The sequence below is a fragment of the Micromys minutus genome (assembly GCF_963924665.1).
Source record: "Micromys minutus genome assembly, chromosome: 22".
NCBI lineage: Eukaryota > Metazoa > Chordata > Mammalia > Rodentia > Muridae > Micromys > Micromys minutus.
In genome coordinates this window covers 34193595-34215504 of record NC_137957.1, presented here as the reverse complement: position 1 = coordinate 34215504, position 21910 = coordinate 34193595, and the positions used below count along the sequence as shown (strand labels likewise).

Below are 21910 nucleotides of genomic sequence, written 5' to 3'. Positions count from 1 at the left end.
GAATCAGTCTTTCTGTTACACCGCAGACACTGACATATGAAACCCATTGATAGTGTCTTGATCTTGCTTTAACATAACTGTATATGACTGTGTTGTGATCTACGTTCTTGTACCTAAAAAAAAAGTAAAGAAAAAGAAACAACAGTATATTTGATATAATACTTATATAACAGTTTTCCTACATAAGATGAAGTTTGATGAATGTGTAGAAGTTTAAATGTTGTCACCTAATTTAAAAACAAAGCACGACATAACAAAAGCATCTGTTCTACATATCTACAAACAAAGCTTATGAACTATTATAACTTTGTAAAACTTTAAAAATTGGGTGATAATAATGATGACTAACGTGTGTGTGTGAATGTGCATGTGTGTTTGTGTAATATGTGTGTGTGTGTGTGTGGTTGGAGCACTGGTTCTTTACTTTCCCCTTTACCTAGCTTCCAGAAATTCAACAAATTGACAGGCTAAGAGCTGTAAGTACCTTTGTCTTCTCAGCTGGTCTCTCAGGCCCCAGTATTAAAGTTCAGCACAGTTTTGAGAACGAGAATGCATATTACCATGGAGTTTCACCAGTAACTCTGTGTATTTACATTTATCCTCCTTATGATTAGCACAGCTATGGAACCTAGATTCAGAATGAGAAGCCCTGGGAGTTGTCTTTGGCTTTGCTTCTTCCTACTTGCATGGGTATGGACAGGTACCTGGTCCACAATTTTTATATTTTCAGAATGGAAACAGCAACTCCTTTCCTTGGCTGGCTCAATAGAAAAACACATAACACACCAGAAAATAACAGAAAGTAGTGTTTATTTGAAAATTATACTGAAAGTAAGTTGAAAGAATTCTTTTCTACACATTGTCTTCGTACCTGCTCTATCTAAGGCTAACCACTGAGTTATGTTTCCTATGCATTCCACAGGTGCAGAAATGGAAGCTCAGCGAGGGTAGGGGCATTGCTTTAATTCCTAAACCTGTCATCAAAGGGAAGAACCGGGATATAAACTTTAAACCTAATAGCCTCACTAGTAAAAATTCAAGCTAATTTATGTGCATATTTTCCTCTTGCCAACTTTATTCTACTTCTCTTTCTTATTCCTTTCCTGTCTTAGTCTACATTTGGCAATGACTGCTGTCATACATTGTCCTGATTCACCAGAGTGAAGTTAAGTTTTAAGAAACAAAGTTAGTGATTATAAAATGACAATGGCCATAGTGCAGTCCATTGTAACTATGTTAGAGGGGCTCTGGATGCTTTTTGGAACTAAGACAAAATTATTGTAATATGAGCAAAGAGACATCATAGGTCAGAAGAAGCAGATAAATACAAGCAACATTCGTAGGAGAAAGTAAATTAATGCTAGGAGAAAGGTCATGGTCATTACACCAATGTCGACTAACACTTGGACTGGCCTTTTGTTAAACCACCAGAATAACCCTGTATGTTGTTACTCAGTGCAAAAAGGGGGTGTGTGGAATGAGCAGTAAAAACTTGGAAAAGGACAGGCAGTTAGACTTGGGAAAAAGTCAAAATAAGTTTAGCTACTTCCTCCCCCTCCTTCAGATTTCCTCTCAAGAATTTAATTCCTTTCAGCTTCAGAAAGCTAGAGAATATTTCCTGTCAAAGCATGTAATTAGATGGGTAGAGGAAGAATGGAGGGGGGAGATCTACTTTTTCACAGATCGTGATTTCAAGTCCCCACCTGATAAGAGCCTAGAGGCCTGAGCATAAAAATTCAAGTCAGAATCTAGGAAGGCAAACATAAAACATAAAACAACCCACAGCATCCAGAGATGGAATTATAAAATCTCCAAAAACTTTCTCCACTGCCTCACTCAATAAGCAGCTCTTACTCTATTTGCACTTTCTCCTCCTCCTCTTCCTCTTCCTCCTCCTCCTCCTCCTCCTCCTCCTCCTCCACCTCCTCCTCCTCCTTCTCCTTCTTCTTCCTATTTACTGACACTTAAAAAGAGCCACAGAATGTCCTGATTACTTAAGTGACCCGTCTATAAAACTTCTTTTATTTAACCTACAAATTAAATTATATTCTAACCAGCTTCTAGTTTCTATGTGTTTTATTTAACAGCAACAAAGGATAGGCAGTAAGAAAGTTTTTGAAGCCATGGGTAATGAAAGTAATAAACAGCATATTTTCCAGATTAAATTCTGGCTTTTTCCCAGAACACCAAGAAATGCATTTAAAATGCACAGCAAACTGCACAGCACTTGAACTTCAGAGCCCAGGAGTAGTTCTATGGGAAGCCTACTCAGTCTTTGCAGACCACATTTAAAATGGCTAGAGGATAAATGTCACTCCATTTTCTAGACCCACACATCTCCAAAGCAAGAAAAAAAAATGTCATTTCAGAAGGATAATAAATACCACTTACAAACAAGGCTGGAAAGGGTGGAGACTGGAATGGGTTTTGGGGGTGGGGGGTAGAGAAGAAACTCTTCACTTCTAATCTTTTAGAGGAAAAAAAAAGGCAAATTTCAAATCAAGTTTCTCCACTAGACTACAAAAGCAGTTTGGAATGTTGGGCGGATGCGAAAGGAATAAAGCAAACGTGGAGGGGGAGAAGGCAAGGGGGCCGATAAAGTTTCTGGCTAGAGTACAAGAGACGTATCATTACCATATGATCTAATGTGGGTGTCAGCGGGATGTGTTCGCTCAGTACAACCTTAGTTTTTAACTGTGCTATGGAGTAGAAGCAGGAGGTTTTCAACCTAGTGACAGTCACTGAGCAGCACCACCCCCTCCTCCTTCCCACACCTGCAAACTCTTTTTGCTTGGGCTGCATACTTAGTGTTAATTACATCGCAGCTTTGAGGGCTCCGGTGGCAAATACCCGGATTAAAAAGGTATGGCTTTCGATAATTGTCCTGAACTCTGCTACAGACTAATAAAGCCTCTTTCAAGTGGAGGGCAGAAGAAAATATCTGGTGAGCAAAAGGAATGAACGAGAAAGAAGTTGTGCTAAACTTTTTAGGATCTTTATGCAACATTAGAGACGAATTGCTTGAAAACAGAAGTAGTCGGTAAAGAAAAAAGCAAACTGGTTGGATGCATTGCTTCTGGGCTCTCTCTTCTGTTCTTGCAAATATGCTTATTAAAAATCTGTAACCTAACACCATGACTGTCTATATTGATATTTTCGCATTTGTACTGATGAAATGTTTTGCTCTCTCTAAGCTGTTAGCAGAAAAGCATTTGTAACTAGTATGTTACTTGTGCCTAGATTAGGTACTTAAGGGTTTCTTCTCCTGCTGATGTTTGCATACTTCACAAATCTTTAAAACCTTAGCAAGTCAAGTCTCTGGCTATAGAAATATAATGTCTACTTGTGAAGCATAAGAAATGAATTGGAATTATTGCCAGAAAGGTGAAAAGAAACACTGGAAATATTTATTATGTTAAAGATCTGAGATAATACAGCTGCATAGCTCTTTGACTATAAATGTTCCTGTCAACATTTTCCGTGTAAATTAATCTTTCTTATGAGGTGCATTCACAACATTCACTGTGAGCTGAGGATGGGGATTGATTCTTATTTTAACTTAAATCAGAGTAAGCAGAGAACTACTGGTTAAGTGTGCTCCACTATCTCTGTGCCTGTGGCTTTTTCTTCCTGTAGCTGTTTATTTTAGCAGACCTCTCCAAAATAAACATGCTTTCTTTTGTTTGCTTGTCTGTTTGTTTGTTTTTTTTTTTTTTTTGTAGCTCCTGTTTATGGACAAATGCATTTTCATTGCTTATATTTTAACTATTTCTATTGTTACAGAAGTTTTGAATTCACCTTGTAATGATAGATTTAATTTTGTTCTGTATTACAGATTCTCTTGATACTTACGAGTTAAGTTTTAACTCTGAAACACCTAACAATGGTCTAAGCATGTTTATACAAATGTCAACCTGGGTGAAACAGCTAACTAAATAAAAGAAGGTTGTTTCAAGGCCAGATAGATTGTTTTTAGTGAGACAGTTCTGAACCAAAACAACTATTCTGAATGGAAGAGTGGCTTTTAAAATATTTGAGAGACACAATTTCCACAAGCTATAAAAAGGATTTCTTCAGTTACAACCACTTTCTTTGTAAATGCTTTTGTACTGTTCTAGTTGTTATTTATCTCAAAAAAAAAAAAAAAAAAAAAAAACACTGAAGAAATCTTGAGGACCATTGGCTCTTAAGATTTCTCTTATGTTAATTGCTCTAAACATGCTGGGTCTTTGAGTATTATAAAAATATTTTAAAAGGAATTTCATGGGAGAATTTGAACAAAATTTACAAACCTGCTTTTTAGGATAGCTGAGTTCACAAACGTGCATGCACATATGCACACATGCACACACATTGTACATTCATGCACACATATACATACACACATATGAGAGAGAAAGAGTGAGTGAGTAAGTGAGAGAAAGAGGGGGGTGGAGGGAGAGAGAGAAGGCAAGAATAGTTACTGCAGAGGTATGAAGTCTGGCTGTATCAGTTTTTAATCTAAAGGAAGATTGAGCAGAGAATTTATGCTATTTCAGCAAGGTAAATAAATATAAATAATGATGGTGTTCCTTGGGGTATGTGCCCTGGACATTTCCTTCTTAGGGTTGATAGGGAAGCCACCAGGCACATCTGCTCTGGGGAGTGGATTACAAAGAGACATCTGCAGAAACGCTCCTTATTCTTGTGTTTCATATTTTTCTTCTCCGAAAGTTACAAGACATTAAATATGCAAAGCCAGCAAACTTGTGGTAAACCATAAACATTGTATTTTAATGTGAAACACATAGAAGGCTTTTTCTTTACTACAATCCAAATAAGCAACCCTAAACACTAAGCGCCCTTTAAAAGAAACACAGTAACTGAGCGGGATAGGGTTGCTAGAGGACAGTTGTCCTTGAACTTGGGAAAGTTATGTGAATCACAACCTTTATGATATTTTTTTAATTGAAAAATCATAAGTCTGTACAAAGTTTCTGTTTTAGGAATACTCAGTATTAAATGTAAATTAAGGTGATGATATTTTTTTTTAATTGCATAACGTTGGTTTGTTTCCTAGTGAATCTGGAAAAACATCAAGGATATATATTCTGTTGTGTGTTCAAAGATGTTGTTTTCTTTTCTTTATTTACTTACTACTAGAGAAAAATAGTAGCTAGTAAATCCAAAATAGCATGTCATTGTTTTTGCAGGTCTTCTTGAGATCATGGGTCTGTAAGTAATGCCTGCAATGTTTGAGGACTACTTATAGGAGCTGTAGAGGGATCTTAAGCAACGTCGATTCAAAAATCGGTTGCTTGGTCTCTCTTTAGACTGTTCGTTGTGAGTTATTTAATTCGTATCAAAACAACTAAATATTTGCTGTAAATGTACAATTTTGGGCTTTAGGACACCAGAATTATTTGATTTCTCGGAAAAACAGAATGCACTGTGTTATTAATAACCTGAGGGCAGCTGAGTCACTTTTGTTCAAAATATTATGCAAGGCATGGTTGCAGAAGAAGGAATAATAAGGCACGCCCTGAGGGAGAACATCCACTAACACTGGGGCAGAGTAAACACACAAAAGAACACATTATAGCATGTGATAAGTTCATTAAAAGAGGTCAGAATATCGTGCTTCAGATCACAGAAAAGGCGACGAGCAACATCCTGCTCGGAGGAGTGAGGAAATACAGGGGAGAAACCAAGAATCTCACATAACCTTTAAACTTTTTCTGAAGGTAGGTAATCAAAGTGTCGGGGTTGAAGTGATAGAGAAAACGCAGAGAACAGTAGCTTCAATTGGTATCAAGTAATGACTGGCATCAGATCCAAGTGAGGAAACATGGTTATCATCAACGGGTCATAAGATGTCAACAAATGGTGTCAGTAGACTTGACCAAGGTGAATCTTAAAGGTTAGACAATGACTTGGGCATCAACATCAAAGATGATCTGGAAAAATAGAAATGTTAAGAGCAGAAACAAGTTGGGAACTTTTACAACTGTCTATGGGATAGTGGGGGAGAGCAGAGGAAACACAGGAGGATCTGGAGATGAACAGGCCTTGAGGCAGTGTCTCTGGTAGAAGCTGGAGATTTCTTAGTACATAGGCACAGTTTTGTGTGACTGTCATATGGCAGCACTGATTCAGCATGGGAAATACAACCAGGGTTTCTTATTCAAAGACACATGGCCAGGAATATGGCATATCATCTTAATCCAGAGCCCAAGATGAAATATGCTATTTAGCACTGTTCGAATTGCTACTTACAAGAAAATAGTTTACTTATGTCTGTTATCACTTTTACTGCCTTTCGAAGACATTTTATGAATGACTTACTTCTTCATAACAAATGTTATTTTCTATACATTTTCTCTGTCCTCATTCTTCTACGAGATATGACGTAACAAATCGAATATAAATTAAGTGGCATCCTTGCTCAGAAACCCTTTGCTTTGTTTCCTTGGTTCCCAGGTGGTGAAAATACAAGAGACAATCATGAAGACAACTCTCATCTTATTCTTTCTGGCCCAAGTCTCTTGGGCTGGACCATTTGAACAGAGAGGATTATTTGACTTTATGCTAGAAGATGAGGCTTCTGGCATCATCCCTTATGACTCCGACAATCCCCCGATATCTACGTGCCCCTACCGGTGCCAATGCCATCTTCGAGTTGTGCAGTGTTCTGATCTGGGTAAGTGAGTCTGGCCCAACTTAAGCCTCTTCTTCGTGGAACTGAATTCTCTTGAGTGTGTGGCCCTTTCAGGTTTCTTTTCTACAATTCCTAAGGTGAGAGAAGCACCCCTTAAAGAGGAGTAGAAGAAACAGTCAAGGAGAAAAATGATTAACTTTGGGGCTAGAACACTTCAGGCTTTCTGCACTGCCCCACCTTCAACCCCTTTTAATCATCTCTACAAAGGTTTGCAGTGAATCACTTGAAAAAAAAATGACTTGAATAGACCCCCTTCCTGTAAATAAAATGTCTAACAATGCGCCATCTATATCATGTTTCTAGAGAAATTTTTCTTCTTTCTCATTTTCAGTTTCTTTTCTTTTTAAAAACTATTGATTTGTTTTCATAAAATGTAAGGTACTATGAAAACTTGGAAAGTCCCTTTACTATTTACAGGGTCCAGGCAGCAGAGAACAAACATTACAAACTTGCAAAATACAGTTATCAGAAGCAAAATGAGCTGGATTGTGCAACAGAAATTTATCTTTAAGATACACATGTAATCCCTCAATCCCTGGTCTGGGCTCCCACTTCTCTTTGACAACTGATCATGGTCTTTTGAACTTTCCAAAAGTAGTATTTATAACCAAAGCATAATGTAAATATCTGGTATAGTCTCAGATTCTGCAGCTTCAGCCTGATACACTAAAGACAGCTGGATTATCCCTTTGAAAGTAAAAAATTTGGCCTGGAATTCCAAGAGCCACATCTAGAAGCCAAATCTTCAGAAAGTCTGGCAGTCCAGCAGCTGAACCAAAGGTTAATGCACTTGGTTTCTATGACTGCTGCTTTGCCTCCTTCTCTTGTATATTTTCTTATAGTAAAGGAAAACTAGTATTTTGCTGTATGTCTTGCTTATAGAAGAAATACCACATGATGAGAAGATGTTCCTTGGAGAAGCCCCAATTTGCTAGTCATATTTTGCAGAGAAATGGTTAGCAATGTTAACCAGAGGAGTACACTATCCAAAGGAGCACAGACAAACATAGAACTAAACTGTTCAACATCAACAATCAAGAAACATTTATCTCAGTCTTCAAGGTTTACACTTTAAAACGTCACTGAGAATAGACATAGATGCCTTTAGGAGGCCACAGGCAGTTTCTCTGATCACTAATTGATCCGGTAAGTTCATTCTGCCCTGTGATGGATTGATGGCTTTCTATTAGTGGGAATATACATTATTATTGATTAACTTAAAGTGATCCTTGTCAGAGATTTTAATGAAATAAAAGAGATACAACATTCAAACTTTTGTCAATATTGACTATATAGTAGTTAAAATAGGTAAAGATTTTCCGTTTAAATTCCAGAGTGTGCTTTCCTCTAAGGCAGTGGTCCTCAACCTTCATGTTTTGGTGACCTCCAAACATAAAATTATTTCTTGTTGCCAATTTCTAACTCTAATTTTGCTACTCTTTTGAATTGTAATGTAAATACTTTTGGAGATAGAAGTTTGACAAAGGGGTCAGAACCCACAGGTTGAGGGCCACTGTTCTAAGGGTTTCAAACAGCATTGATCCTCAGACAGTACTTTCAAATGGAATAAATGAAGACTGAGGGGCTAAAGCTCTGTCATTTGTCTAAGAAGAAATGTGGAAGCTTCTGGAAGATGCATGGGATGCTTGGCTCTAGCTATCTTTAGCATAGCATCATTACCTGCTTATCTAGCTCATAGAGGACTGAGAATGTAAACATGAAATTAATGTAGATCATAACTAGCAAAATACTTCTGCATAGTTTTATAAAAATTTAGTTTGGGATTTAAACCAGAATTCAGTGTGAGACCCATAGTTTCTCTTCTATCTTTATCAGATAAAGAATTCTTTTTGAAAAACTAAGCAGCAAATGTAGTCTTGATCAAATTAAGACGTCTAGTTGTTACTAAAATAAAAGGACAATTCATTCCTTTAATATTTGGTATTAACAAATATGAGATTGTTGTATCCATTGGATATATTATTTGTAACATATAATATTCTGATACACATATACATTGAGTTACGTTTACATCTGTTAAACATACTTTATTATCTCAAATATTTAGCAGTTATCTACAAAAATGATCTTTCCAAAGCCCTTCCTCTAGCATTCTGAAACATTTGGTATACGCTACTTATCTAGAGTTGTCTGATTATGTAATATACCAAAAACCATCATTCTCTAACTGAATTTAGTAACCTTGGGTTATCAGATTTTTCCTCATTAACCCTTTCCACCTACCCTTGGACAGCACCATTCTATGCTCAACTTGTGTGTACTCCACAGAGCAGCGAGATCATACATTGCCTGTCTTTTTATTTCTTGCTTGATCAACTTATCATAGCACTCTCATGTTGCAAAAGACAGGATTTAACAGTTTTAGTGAACAGTAGTCACTTGTACATACATACCACAATTTCTCTAACCATTTGTCACTTAACACATACTAGATCATAGTACTGTATCAAATTTCAGAGCTTTCGTCTAGAAAATGGAACAATATAGGTGAGAGATGTACATTGGGAGAACATATTTTTAACTATACAACTATGAACATTTCCTTTTTTCAGAACATGTGAGGAACTCAAAAATCCACTAGCAAAACAATAAACAAAATCTAGAAATAAATATATGGAGAGAGAGACACAGAGTAAGGGGGGGCAGAGAGAGAGAGAGAGAGAGAGAGAGAGAGAGAGAGAGAGAGAGAGAGAGAGAGAGAGAGAAAGGCTGTGCCTAAAAAGGCAATCTCAGGTACTCCTGATAGCCCCAGCTTAGAGGCCATAGCAGCACAGAAGAGTAAGTCTTGGGGGATCCAGTCCAGACAAGACTTTAATGAACCTTGGCCCTATTAATATTTGGTTATGAATGCATAAGAGACCCTAATTGAAAATAAACCTTCTGATCCCTAGCCAGACTCCTTGTTTTATGTCATAAAATAAATGAAAATGTTTAAACGCTCCCTTCTTTAACAGGCATTCGTCAATGGTAGCAGTTACATTTTCAAAATAAGCAATAGACCTAAATACACATTTCTAAGAACTGGCCCTTTAAAGCATGAAATATAATACACTAAAGATCACTCATCATTAAGAAAATGCTTCTTGAAACTTTATCACTGGACAGCCATAAAAATGACTTTGTCAGGAGTACTAATACTAGTAGCCAATTATTAGAAGGATGTCACAAAAGGGGGTTCTTGAACTATGTGGGAAAGAACTAAAATAATGGCATGGAGGGTCCCCAGAGTATTAAAAGTAACACATTTACATCCAGATGTTCTACTCCTGGGTACTTGTCAGAGAAGTATCTTCATACACTTGTGTGCAGGAACACTATTCACAGCCAAGAACTGCAAACAGAAAATACGGAGATGAATGTAGCCTATTCCTTTCTAAATGTTGAATGTTGTCTAATCTTGATCTTGATTAGATGTTCTGTTCTGTGTGCTTGGTATCTTGGAGAAAGATAATTTTTCTTGCTTATAGAGCCTGGCTCAGTTATTAGTGTTGAGGCTAGGGATCACCAAGGAGTAAGATTTGGTATTATGTTTATCTCACAGGTAAAATAAATGAGTCCTGAAAAGTCAAATATACACAATCATTGTCTTATTAGTTTTTTCTAATTAAGCACATAATGACTGATATTTGAAAGGTATCTCAATGTCTTAATAACAATGTAAAAGTGGAAAGAGCTTTGTCTATATGGATAAATAACCTTGAAATCAATCCTACTTTGCCTTTTCCTATATGGAACTTGATATTTCCAGAAGCTTCTTTTCTCATTTAATGAATGGATATGCATTTTATATTGCTAGACAAGAACTAAATATATACATAAACACTTTATAACCATAACTTTTATATTCCAGACACTATTTCATAGCTAAGCATCTAAACCCCAAGGCAATTAATGTCATGTGTTCTTTCTTAAAAAATGATTGTCTTATATGCACATGGCTCATGAAGCTATACAAAGCCAGGTGCAGAGGCAAAATCGACATTCTCAGCTACTTAGGAGATTTATGATGAGGGTTCCAAGTTCATGTTCAAGGCTTGTTTGGGTGAGAGCGGCGGGGGGGGGGGGAGGGAGAGAGAGAGAGAGAGAGAGAGAGAGAGAGAGAGAGAGAGAGAGAGAGAGAGAGAGAGAGACAGAGAGACAGAGAGACAGAGACAGAGACAGAGAGACAGAGAGACAGAGAGAGAGAGACAGAGAGAGAAAGAGAGAGACAGAAGAGACAGAGAGAGACAGAGAGAGACAAAGAGAGAAAGATAGAAACACAGAGACAGAGAGAGACTGACAGAATCAGAGACACATAGAAACTGAGAAAGACTGAGGAAGAGAAAGAGAAAGACAGGGAAATGAAGAGGAGACAGATAAAAAAAAAGAGACAGAATTCAAAAGTCACCCTAGGAAAATAAGGAGATATTATCAAAATAAAAAATAAAGACACGCTGCTGTCATAACTTATCCCCTCCTTTTATAAACACTGAGGATTAATTTTAGTTTAAACTGACAGAGAGCAGCCATCAAAATGATTTTTAGCCTTAAGGTATTTCCAGCCCAGTGTTTGAAACTGAGAAAAGAGAGTATCAAGTGTTTGAACTTGGCGTTCAATCCTTTCTAATTCATAGATGGATTAATTTTAAGCCAAGTCACTCAGAGGCTAAAAGGAGTCTTATCATATCTCATATTTTATTGATTTATCAAAAACTGGAATCTCTGTCTCAATTAAATAAAATCGATTAGGAGCAAATTTGGGCAAAATCATTTGTTTTCCAGGATCTGTTAATTGAATGAAGACTTTCTATCCACACATGGACCTTTGTAGACAAACTCTTGGAAAGTCCTGAACTTCATGGAATAAAGATGCACACAGCACTAGACATTACTCAGAAGAAGAACCAACTCAAGGAAAGATGTTTATATATAAAAAAAATCTGTGCTTCACATACCTAAAAAATAGATTTTAGTTTCCAGGATAAGTATTATTAATAACTGTAATGTAGAGAAGAGAAAAATGGAGATATGTAGACTATAATCATCAAAAAGCAGGTTAACTTTTTCATAATGATACAAATTATAATAGGAATTGAGACCAGCTCTACTTGTGATAGACAATTAATTTGTAATACAATTTACTGAGTTTTCATAAAGGGTATCTTCTGAAAGGTATCATTTAAATATGCTTTAAGAAACAGTGATACTTTGTGGCCATAATATAAAAGATAAAAATTATTATTAAAATAATAAGAGAGAAATTATATAAATATTTCAACATGCACATGGTAGTTTACCACCATCTGTAATTCTAGGTCCAAGAGATATCCAACACTCAGTAGATGAACTTTCATCACCTTTAGGCACACATGTAGTACAAAAATATACCTGTAGGCAAAAATTCACATACATACAAATAAAATCATTATTAATTTTTAATAAGATGAATTTTTTAATTGAGTGAAGAACTTCAACTACATCATTGAACTACATTGATTACTATATGCACTCTCTCAAATAGCTTTCAGGTAAATTCCTATTTATCTCATAATACATAATGAAATAAATAATTTCATACATTGATTACTATATGCACCCTCTCTCAAATAGCTTTCAGGTAAATTCCTATTTATTTCATAAAACATAATGAAATAAATAATAAAATATGTATTATGAGTAAACTCTAAAAATAATAGCTTAATGTGTATATGACCAATGATTCTGTGAACATTGAAGTACATATTCCATACTTAATTAATTAATGTATATTATAAGCCATGTCATACCTACATTGCTCAGTTCCAGGAAAGGGTAGTATCACTAGTGACTGAATTTAGAGTCTTGCATGTTTGCACTCTTGCAAGGATCTGTGAACTGGGAGCACTCTCCAGTTTTATGAATCTCCTCAGTCATCTTTAAATTGTACTTACACAAATTTCCCTTTGTGTTCCTTCCAAGTCATTTCTTGACACTGTTGAGGTTCCAACTTTATTATTATCTTTATTATTATCTGTATTATTATCTTGACTCATTTCAAGTGAAAGTGTAGATCTACTAATCAAATTCAAAATTAATTTGTGTGTAACCTTGTCAATATCTCTCCATGAATGTTCATCTATTTCTTCATCTAGAAGCATATACTTTATCCTTTTGCAAGATGAATGCATATCATGTAAAAAAGTTATTAACTCAGACCCAAGGGTCATGTAAAACACAGAGAACAAGCTTTCCCCAGTCACACATGTTACTAAAGATGCAAATATATCACAGTAAAAGAAGAGAGAACAATTCACAGGTGAACAAAGAATATGGAATAAATAATGGGCGAATTCATTTGTTAACTGAAAACTTAGGACTAAAATGAAGACAGTTTTGTCATAATTCATTAGAGGAAAAAGAAAATGGTAATAAAAATAGGATACAAGAAAAAAAAGGATACAGAGAGATTTTATAACAAAAAAAATCAAAAGCATGGTCATGAACTATTCAGTGTAGGATTACAAGGTAGCCTGATTTATAAAATTTATTCTATTTTTCTTTATTTACTTTACATCCCACGCACTGACTCTTCCCTCTCTCCCCCTTCTACAATACTTCCCTCATGCCCACTCTTCTTTTTCTCTGAGCTGGTGGGAATCACTCTTTTCATCCCCTCATTCAAGTCGAGGCACTTCCTCTCCCACTGAGGGCAAACAAGACATTCCAGCTAGAAGAACATATCTTATATGTAGGCAAGAGCTTTTGGGATAGCCCCACTCCAGTTGTTCTGCACCCAGATGAAGACAAAGCTGCACATCTGCTTTGTAAGTATAGGTCCAGTCCATGCATATTCTTTAGTTGGGAGTTCAGAATCTGAGAGCCACAATAGTCAAGGCTAGTTGATTTTGTTGGACTTCCTGTGGAGTTCCTATCCCCCTGGGGTCTGCAATCCTTCCTCCTATTCTTCCATAAGAACCCCCAAGCTCCATCCACTGTTAGACTATGGGAGTCTGCATCTGTCTTAGCTGCTGCATGGAATCTCTCAGAGGACACCTTGCTTCTGTCTGCATGCATAATGGAGGAGACTGGTTGCTTGCCCAATGCGATGGGTCTCAAATTTTACTGGTTACTGGCTGATTATTCTGTCAGTCTCTGCATTTCTTGTAGACAATGTCAAATGTGGGGGTTGAAAGTTTGGCAGCTTGATGTTTTAAAAAATAATGTTCCAGAAAAAAACCTGAGCAGAAAGCATCCAGAAAACTTTCATAATGGAAAACAAAATAAACCAAGAACATAAACCACTCCTCTATTTATTCTGAATTTGCAAGTGCTCAATCAAAGACTCTACAGAAATGAGAGTCCATGTCCTAAGCCAGTGGTCTCTAAGATGTGTAGGCTTAAGTTATCACTTTTTCATGTGGAGTGGATGAGTATTTGCAGAGGAAGAACCTTGAGTGATCTCTAGAGGGTAATAGAGTTAGAGAAATTGCTGGATGTAGTTTTTCACAAAACACCCATGTCATGAACCAAAATGAACCTCTAGGAATGAGCATGAGTTTTATGATGAAGGGATGCTCACATGTATAAATACCTAAAATTTCTGAAGTGAGAACTCACACCATCTTGGTTATTGGTCTACTTTAGCTAGGATCTATTATGGAAATTTTACTCCTCTGATCTTCTTTAGTCAGGTAAAAAATAAAGAAATAGGATTGACTTAGAGTACAAATTACCTCTCTTTGTTTTTGGGACACTTTTCTTTCTGTTTTAGACAAGGACTTACAATGTAGCACTGGCTGAAAACAAATATGTCACTAATCATGGTTAAGATAAAGCTTAACAAAATAACAAATCTTCCAGAAGCTATCAAGTCAATATCAAAGGGCTTAAAAGGGCTTACATATAAAAGCAATAAAAGCAAATAAATAAAGAAGGAGAGAGAGAGAGAGAGAGAGAGAGAGAGAGAATATGTGTGAGGTGTGTGTGTGTATGTGTGTATGTGTGTGTGTATATGTGTGAGTGAGAGAAAAAGAGAGAGGCAGAGACAGAGACACAGAGACACAGAGAGATTTTACATCAAAAGTATTCAGATTAACTTATATACTATTTTTTTATTTTAATGTAGTCTGCTAAACAACCTCATCATAGAGTACACAGGAAACAATAGACTAGCTGACATTTAAGGCTCTTCCATTTTGTGATGTTCTAAGAACTCATACTATGGGTAATTTAACAATTATACTTTACCTAGATCTTTGAATATGCTTTTACAGTGACACATTTTAGATATAAAGTGCATAGAATTTTGGGGTGTGAATCTGGTATGAGAACAATTTTTTGGGGTGCATATAGATACACTTGACACATGAACTATCATGTTGAAAACCTGGAGGTTTATCTTTAAAACTTGTTCATTATTCCTAACAGAAATTTTGGCTATATCATTAGACCCTTTCTAAAAGTCACAGGGTAAAGAAAGTTACCACACTGCCTTATATTTCTGCTTCAACCAAGAGCTTTTGTGAAGGCTCAGTGACTCAGTGCAGGGGGAACACCAGGGTGGGGATGAAGATGGGTGTCAGTGAATGGGTGGGGGAGCACCCTCACAGAAGCAGGGCAGGGAGATGGGTTTCTGAAGGGGAAACTAGGAAAGGAATAACATTTAAAATGTTAATAAATAAAATATCTATTATAAATAAATAAGTAATAAGAGAATTAGGTTCATAAAAAGAGCTTTTACAGAAATGTTTTATAAGTTATCATAGTAATGTTGTGGAGGGAATTAACACTTTAACTGAAAATAATCTCTATAGCTAATTCAACATAGTCATGATGAACTTCATTATATGAGGTTCACCACATGAGTACAAATCTATGAGTAATTCAGAGAAGATACACAAACATTATACTTTTATCATTAAAATGGACCTCTAAGAGCTAATTTTCCAAAATCAGGTCTGAGAGGGTGTTTTTCTGTTATGCTGCATTTCCAGATATAAAACATGTAACTTAGCTTGAGCAGTTTTTGTCCTAGACTTCAAGGGTGACATCCTGAACTGACGGGTCAGCCTTCCAGGGATAGAATTCCTTCCTTACTTGTGTGAGATTTCACATCATCTTGGCATTGTTTAAGTGTTAAGATCAGCCTCTGGAGTTTTATCTCATAATTATACAAAAGTAAACATAAAAGGAAATTAAATCTCTGACAGAAACCAGAAAACACGTACTAATGAGACATAGAACAGCATTCCAAAAGAAAGGAAATCATGTCTTTTCGTGGTTACATCACACTAATTATCACAGATTTGGCAAAAGGCTACATCCTCTAATTGCAAGCAATTAGCAAATTGACATTTTTGAAAATGGCTGTGATTATGACTGTGGAGGACCCTCACTCACCCTCCTACAAGGTAGCTGTTCCACAGTCTACTTCCCAGTGCTGAAAACACTTCAGTCTTCAATTTCCATGGGAACCACGTCTGTAATGAGTTCTGTGTTTACAGAGCATATGACATCAGTTGAGTATCACCTGCATTTGATACTGAACTTTACTGAGACACTGGCCATTGTTATGAGCAATTTCTTTCTACCACTATAATTGGAGTTGCGGTTTGTGGACAAGGCCAGCAACAATAGCAACAAGAAAGACCTCTTAGAAATAAGTGATTTTTAAATTTATGTAATTATCATGGAAGGAATGAAGAGATTTGAAATCTGATTGCCATGTGGTTTCTAAGTACATGTCCACTAAAGCCTCAGAGCTGGGTAGCTGCTGTCTTCACTATATAGTTATTATACTCTGTTGTGATTTTAGTTTTAACGAAAATTGAGAATTATATTTTACATGAGTTATACTCTCAAATGGGGAAAGTCTGTTTGCTCCAACTGCATACGTGGCCTCTCTAGTCAAGGAAACAAAACAGTTTCTGATGAGTATTTAGTATTTCAAGATTTATAATGATGGAAAACTTGTTCCTACCCTAAATTTAAAAATTTTAATTTATGCTATAATATCCGAAAATATAGAGATTGACACACTATGTGAGAATAGAATTTCAAAGTTGTTTTATTTAAGAAAATGAGTGTGTGTATTTGTGTGTGTGTAAGCAGAAGGTGTGTGTGTGTGTGTGTGTGTGTGTGTGTGTGTGTGTTTGTGCACACCTATTTGTATAAATCTGCACTGTGCAGATATAAATGCCCGTGAAGACAAAGAGGAACTTAAATCCTGGCAGCTGGCTTTACAGGCATTTGTGGGCTCCTGCCTAAGGAGGTAGAAATCAAATGCAGATCCCCATGCAAAAACAGTACCCACTCATAAACACTGAACCATGTCTCTGAACTCAAATATACAGTTTTTATTTTACTTCCTACATTCCCCAAAATAAAAACAAAATTACGTAACACAATGGGTTAAATGTGTAGTAAAATGTATTTTTGACAATCAAGGACCACTTGGCTGTTTTGCATCTGTTTTAATATACGGCAAATCTACATTCTAAAATATGGCATTACAATGTTAATATATTCACAGAATATATACCACCAAATTTATCCTAATGAACTATAGCCCCTTTTGCTATAAAATAGCCATTAAAACTTATATATAATCATGGAACACTTATTGAAATAAAAAGAATTACTCTCTCAAAAGGTTAAAATTTTAATGTACAAACAAGAACCTGGTTTTAAGTTCAAGAGACTCTCAGTTTCATCCGTAAATCCATGTCAAGGTTAGAGTTATAAAAGTTGATGTGAACTTGGTTGGAGCTCTCTTATTTATAAGGTATTTATGTGGGTAGTACAGGTTTACAATTCAAGCCAACATTTACAAAACTTTTGTTAAGGTTTAGCACATAGCTAAAGATTAGAGCCTCATTCTAAAGGTATTAGTAATTTCCTCTGTGATAACAAGCAATGTATATAAAACATTTTCAGTTATAATGAAGAAAAAAATTTCTCGACTTGGTTGGGAAAAATGAAAGAAGCAGCTTCAACTACAATTGATTCAAATCTTGGGGGGGGGCACATTATAGGTGAATTGAAACCTTAATTTCCTTGCAAACATACACATTATATGTTGGAGATGGTTATAACCCCAGTACTCAGTACTTAATAAACTTAGAAGGATTACAAATGGAAGGACAGCCTACATAGTTAAACATTGTCTCAAAGATGAAAAGAATTCCCATCCTTTCTGATGCTGGAGTTTGGTATTTCTTCTCTAGACTGTTCATTCTTGTCTCTCCTCTGCTAGGTTTGGACAAAGTGCCCTTGGAATTTCCACCTGACACAACATTGCTAGACCTGCAGAACAACAAAATAACAGAGATCAAAGAAGGGGACTTCAAGAACCTGAAGGACTTGCATGTAAGAATCATTTTACCCTACTATTTGTTATAAGATCAGGCTCGAATGGCATTTTCCAAAGAAACCTACAGTGAGATCAAACCTGGCTGTGGTGATAAAATAGAACATAGCTGTGCGCTTATCAGTTCTCTTCCCGGCAACAACAGGTAAGCAGGACAAACTACTAAGCAGCCAATGACAAGGAAACATCACCAAGATTTCTACATATAACCCATGTGTCTTCATTATTTACTTTAAGAAAAAGTCTTTATACCTTAATCTCTGTCAGAGTTCCCATGAGTCTGTCACAAAGAGGCAGCATTTCAATTATAGACTAAAACACAGAACCACTTAATTCTTGTGTTTTTTTTTTTATGCTTTTGCTTCATTTTTTTTTGTGATTTATTCTCTAAGAGTGTTGTGAATGGCCTTGGAAATTCTCTTCTTATCAACAGTATAAGGTCCATGAACATGTTGTTTAGTAAATATAATTCTATACATATATTCTTTTATTACTTTGTAATTTAGATAATTTGTGTGTGTGCATATGTGTGCGTGTGTTTAACTTATGTCTACTTTATGTCCAATGTACATGTACATATGTTTTTAACTTATGTATACTTTATGTCCAGAGTATATCATCAAAGGGATGGCATTTTCAGAAAGTTTTCATAAGCGTGTGTCATAAAGCAGCTGTAAGGCATCATAAGGCATTCAAATCTGAAGGTAGAAGGAGGTGAGAGAACTATGAGGCACAACATTGGAAGGTCTTACTCTATGGTCTATGTTGCTGAACCTTTTTAGATTGTCATAAAGGCACTAGGTTGAAGCAGAGCTCAGCTTTTTTGGACATAGAGTAGTAAGTAATACTAAACAACAAAGTATGAACGTCATTGTCTTGGGAAGTGTGTCAAGACCAACTCAAATTGTGTCATGCTTTCTGAGGCAAACCTTTGAAGTCTGACTGCAGGGAGCAATGGAACCTCTACAAGATGTATCATTTTATCAGTTTGATTCCTCTGGGAGAAATATAATACCTTTCCAAATATCAGTGAGCATTTAATACAGGTAAGCCAGGCATCAATGTCTAAAGTGCATTACACTATGAACATCTCAATGTCTGGACTACACTGTAGGACCACTCCTGAAGTACTGGGTATGATCCTCAATAAATAAAACTATTGAGATGGCCCTAAGGAACACTCAGAAGGGGATGGTCATGGGAGAAAGGATCTGAGTGTCATGTGTTCTTGCCATAATCGATAGAGATATCAATATCTACATTCAATGACAGGTGACATATCTTATTTGAGAGATCACAATAAGGAAGAGTGACTACAGTAGCTTCTTTCTACAATGGGAAAACACAATTTTCCTAGTGGAGAGAAATGTCAGGGAGGCACATTTGCATTCCATATTAAAATCGAATTTAAAAAGAATTCCCAGACAAATTCACATTTGTTTGATATACTCATAGTTGAAATGATTAAGAAAATGCATAATAAAATCAGAAGTATATGATAAAATGCTGCTACATATTAGAAGAGGAAATGAAGATAGAAAAAAGGGTGATGAAATGCAGAATAGAATAAGCTGGTCTGAAAATATTATAAAATTAATGTAATCAAGATGAGATTCATAGTGACATTCTTGACAGCTGAGATGACAGTTGTGATGCATTTCCATGAGCCAGTACACTAGACTTATAAAGTAAATCGACTAGTTTTCTCAATCCATAGATTCTGTATTGATGATGCTAAGTAATATGCAAATTGAAAGACTTAAAAAAACATTGCTACCATTCAAATAACTGTACCAGTTAGGTTAGGTAGTATATATGAAAAGGGTGAGGTCAGTTTGCGAATATGTCCCAGCATAAACAATATGTAAGTTGTGGGTGTTGTGAGAAAAATCAGATGCCAGTGTATACCCAATTAACAGGTTTTTGTGGAAAAGTCTGACAAAATGAGTTAAAGAATCAGCAGAGTATTGAAAGGTGAATAGCAAAGAGGTCTCACTGTGTAAGAGAAAAGACAGTAAAATGAAATGGTAATAAAATGTCACATAAACTGAGTGGAAGCTGCAGGGTTGCCTGGGTGAGGAAATTATCTGAGCTGGAGCCAGGGGGGGGGTTGGGAGTACTCTGCAGCCCCCCTCCTAGGGTGCCTGTGAGCCCCACACCCCACCCAGCTCACTGCTTTCCTCTTAGGGCTTCCTGGCTGAGTTGATGGCCAAATCCGCAATATCTGTCTCTGACTGTCTCAGTCGCTGCTAAAGCAGTTTGAGCAAAGTGAAAATGAATACCTCGTATCACTGAAATGATCTGACACAGCTTAAAATATGAACTCACTTTTCTTCCAAATCTGCCATTTTAGGGAAGGAAAGTTCCATTGCCACAAGTTACCAGTTTTAGACACTCAGGTGTAACCTGAGTCTGTTGTGCCAGGGGGTACTCGTAGAAAGACATCCGGTTTCTGCAAGGCTCTCCTTAAATCTGCCATAGGTGACAGGCATTCTCTCTGTAAGTTTCCTTCTGGTAAGTTTGTGAAGCCTTTGTCATCTTGGCAAGCCTCTGTTTCTACTTCAAAGTATCCATCGGAAGAAGAGGAGAGGTCATTAGAGTCTGTGATCATGCAGGAGATGCCAAACAGCTATTTATCCCTCAGTCTTTCATTCTCTATTCCTTCCTTCCTTGTTATTATGCAAAAAGGCATTATAATTTTGGTTAGGAAAACTGTGCTGGAATGACAAGGAAGTAAAGAAACAAAAGTTTCGTGAGGATTAAAATAGAAAAGGTTTAAAAGGGGAGATGTCCTTTATGACCCAATTTTTATGTTCACTTACAACTCTGTGGGTTATTTCTTGAGTAGGTCTATAGACCATTTATACATATAGATGTATATGTATTGATAACTTTTACATAATAATAGAGCTACATTGGATATGCTTGTTTCACACTGTGGCATTGTAAACATAGCAAAGAATAAGTTTTATAATGATAGTCAACAAACCTTGTCAGCCACTGAAAACTAACAAATATCTGTGTGGCACACACAGTATTCCAGCTGTGGGGTTCCATCCCAGAATTAACTTAATTCTCCTGGCTATTGTTATTTTACTATCCCTCTCTAGGGATAAGGAAACCCAGGCAGAGATGGATCAGTTGCTATTTCATAGTCACACAGTAACATAAGAGCAAGAAGTTAAGTATAGAAAGCCAGGATCATAGATGTGAAATAGAGTCCAATTAGACTCTTGGAACAATACTTGGGATATAGAAGCCCTACATAAAGTTCTTTTGAGAAAATGTATACAGTAGTAAAAGTCATATTTCAACATTCAACAAAGTAAGCCAGGTCTTTTAATCTGGTTTTCATACATCTAACAATGACAAGGTTTCATTACTATGGCTGGCATTTCAGGCTGCAGAAACTGGATTTCTAAATTTAAGGGTTTCATCTAAAATTAAGGTTCTGCAATCTCTAATATCAGCAAGTGTTGCAGTTTGCATTTCTGGCTCAAGACACCACTGATAATTTTAAAATATAATCTTTAATTAAAATATGTGAGATTGTTTTGACTATGTTCTTTTACTTTCCCACAGTTCCTCCCAGATCATACCCATTTCCTTATTCATCCAACTTCATGATCTCTCTCTGTCTCTTCTTCCACATCTCTCTCTCCCTCCCCTGCCATGAAAATAAAACCAATCAGATGTTAAAATACATAAATAGAAAAAAAACAATATGAAAAACAGTACTGAAATAAAACAGAAGATAGAACATTCGTTTTGTGGTGGCCAGGTACTCATGGGCATGGATCCTGTCTAGAGTATAAATTTTATACCTAGTGACCCTTCATAGGAGAAAACTAATTTTTCCTCCCCGA

General features: G+C 36.3%; 1 protein-coding gene across 3 annotated transcripts in view; it reads left to right on the top strand.

The window, feature by feature from the left end:
* The first annotated feature begins 2650 nt into the window (after positions 1-2650).
* Positions 2651-21910, top strand: part of DCN (decorin) — a 37633-nt gene continuing 18373 nt past the window's right edge. The window contains exons 1-3 of one of the 3 annotated variants that reach the window (XM_080935339.1): positions 2651-2863; positions 6460-6679; positions 17931-18043. In XM_080935339.1, the coding sequence (XP_080791465.1) occupies positions 6484-6679; positions 17931-18043 (309 nt within the window). In that variant the 5' untranslated portion in view covers positions 2651-2863; positions 6460-6483. Of the gene's footprint in view, positions 2864-2924; positions 2945-5569; positions 5724-6459; positions 6680-17930; positions 18044-21910 lie in introns of those variants that run through there. The other 2 variants (XM_080935341.1, XM_080935340.1) reach the window with 2 other exon arrangements.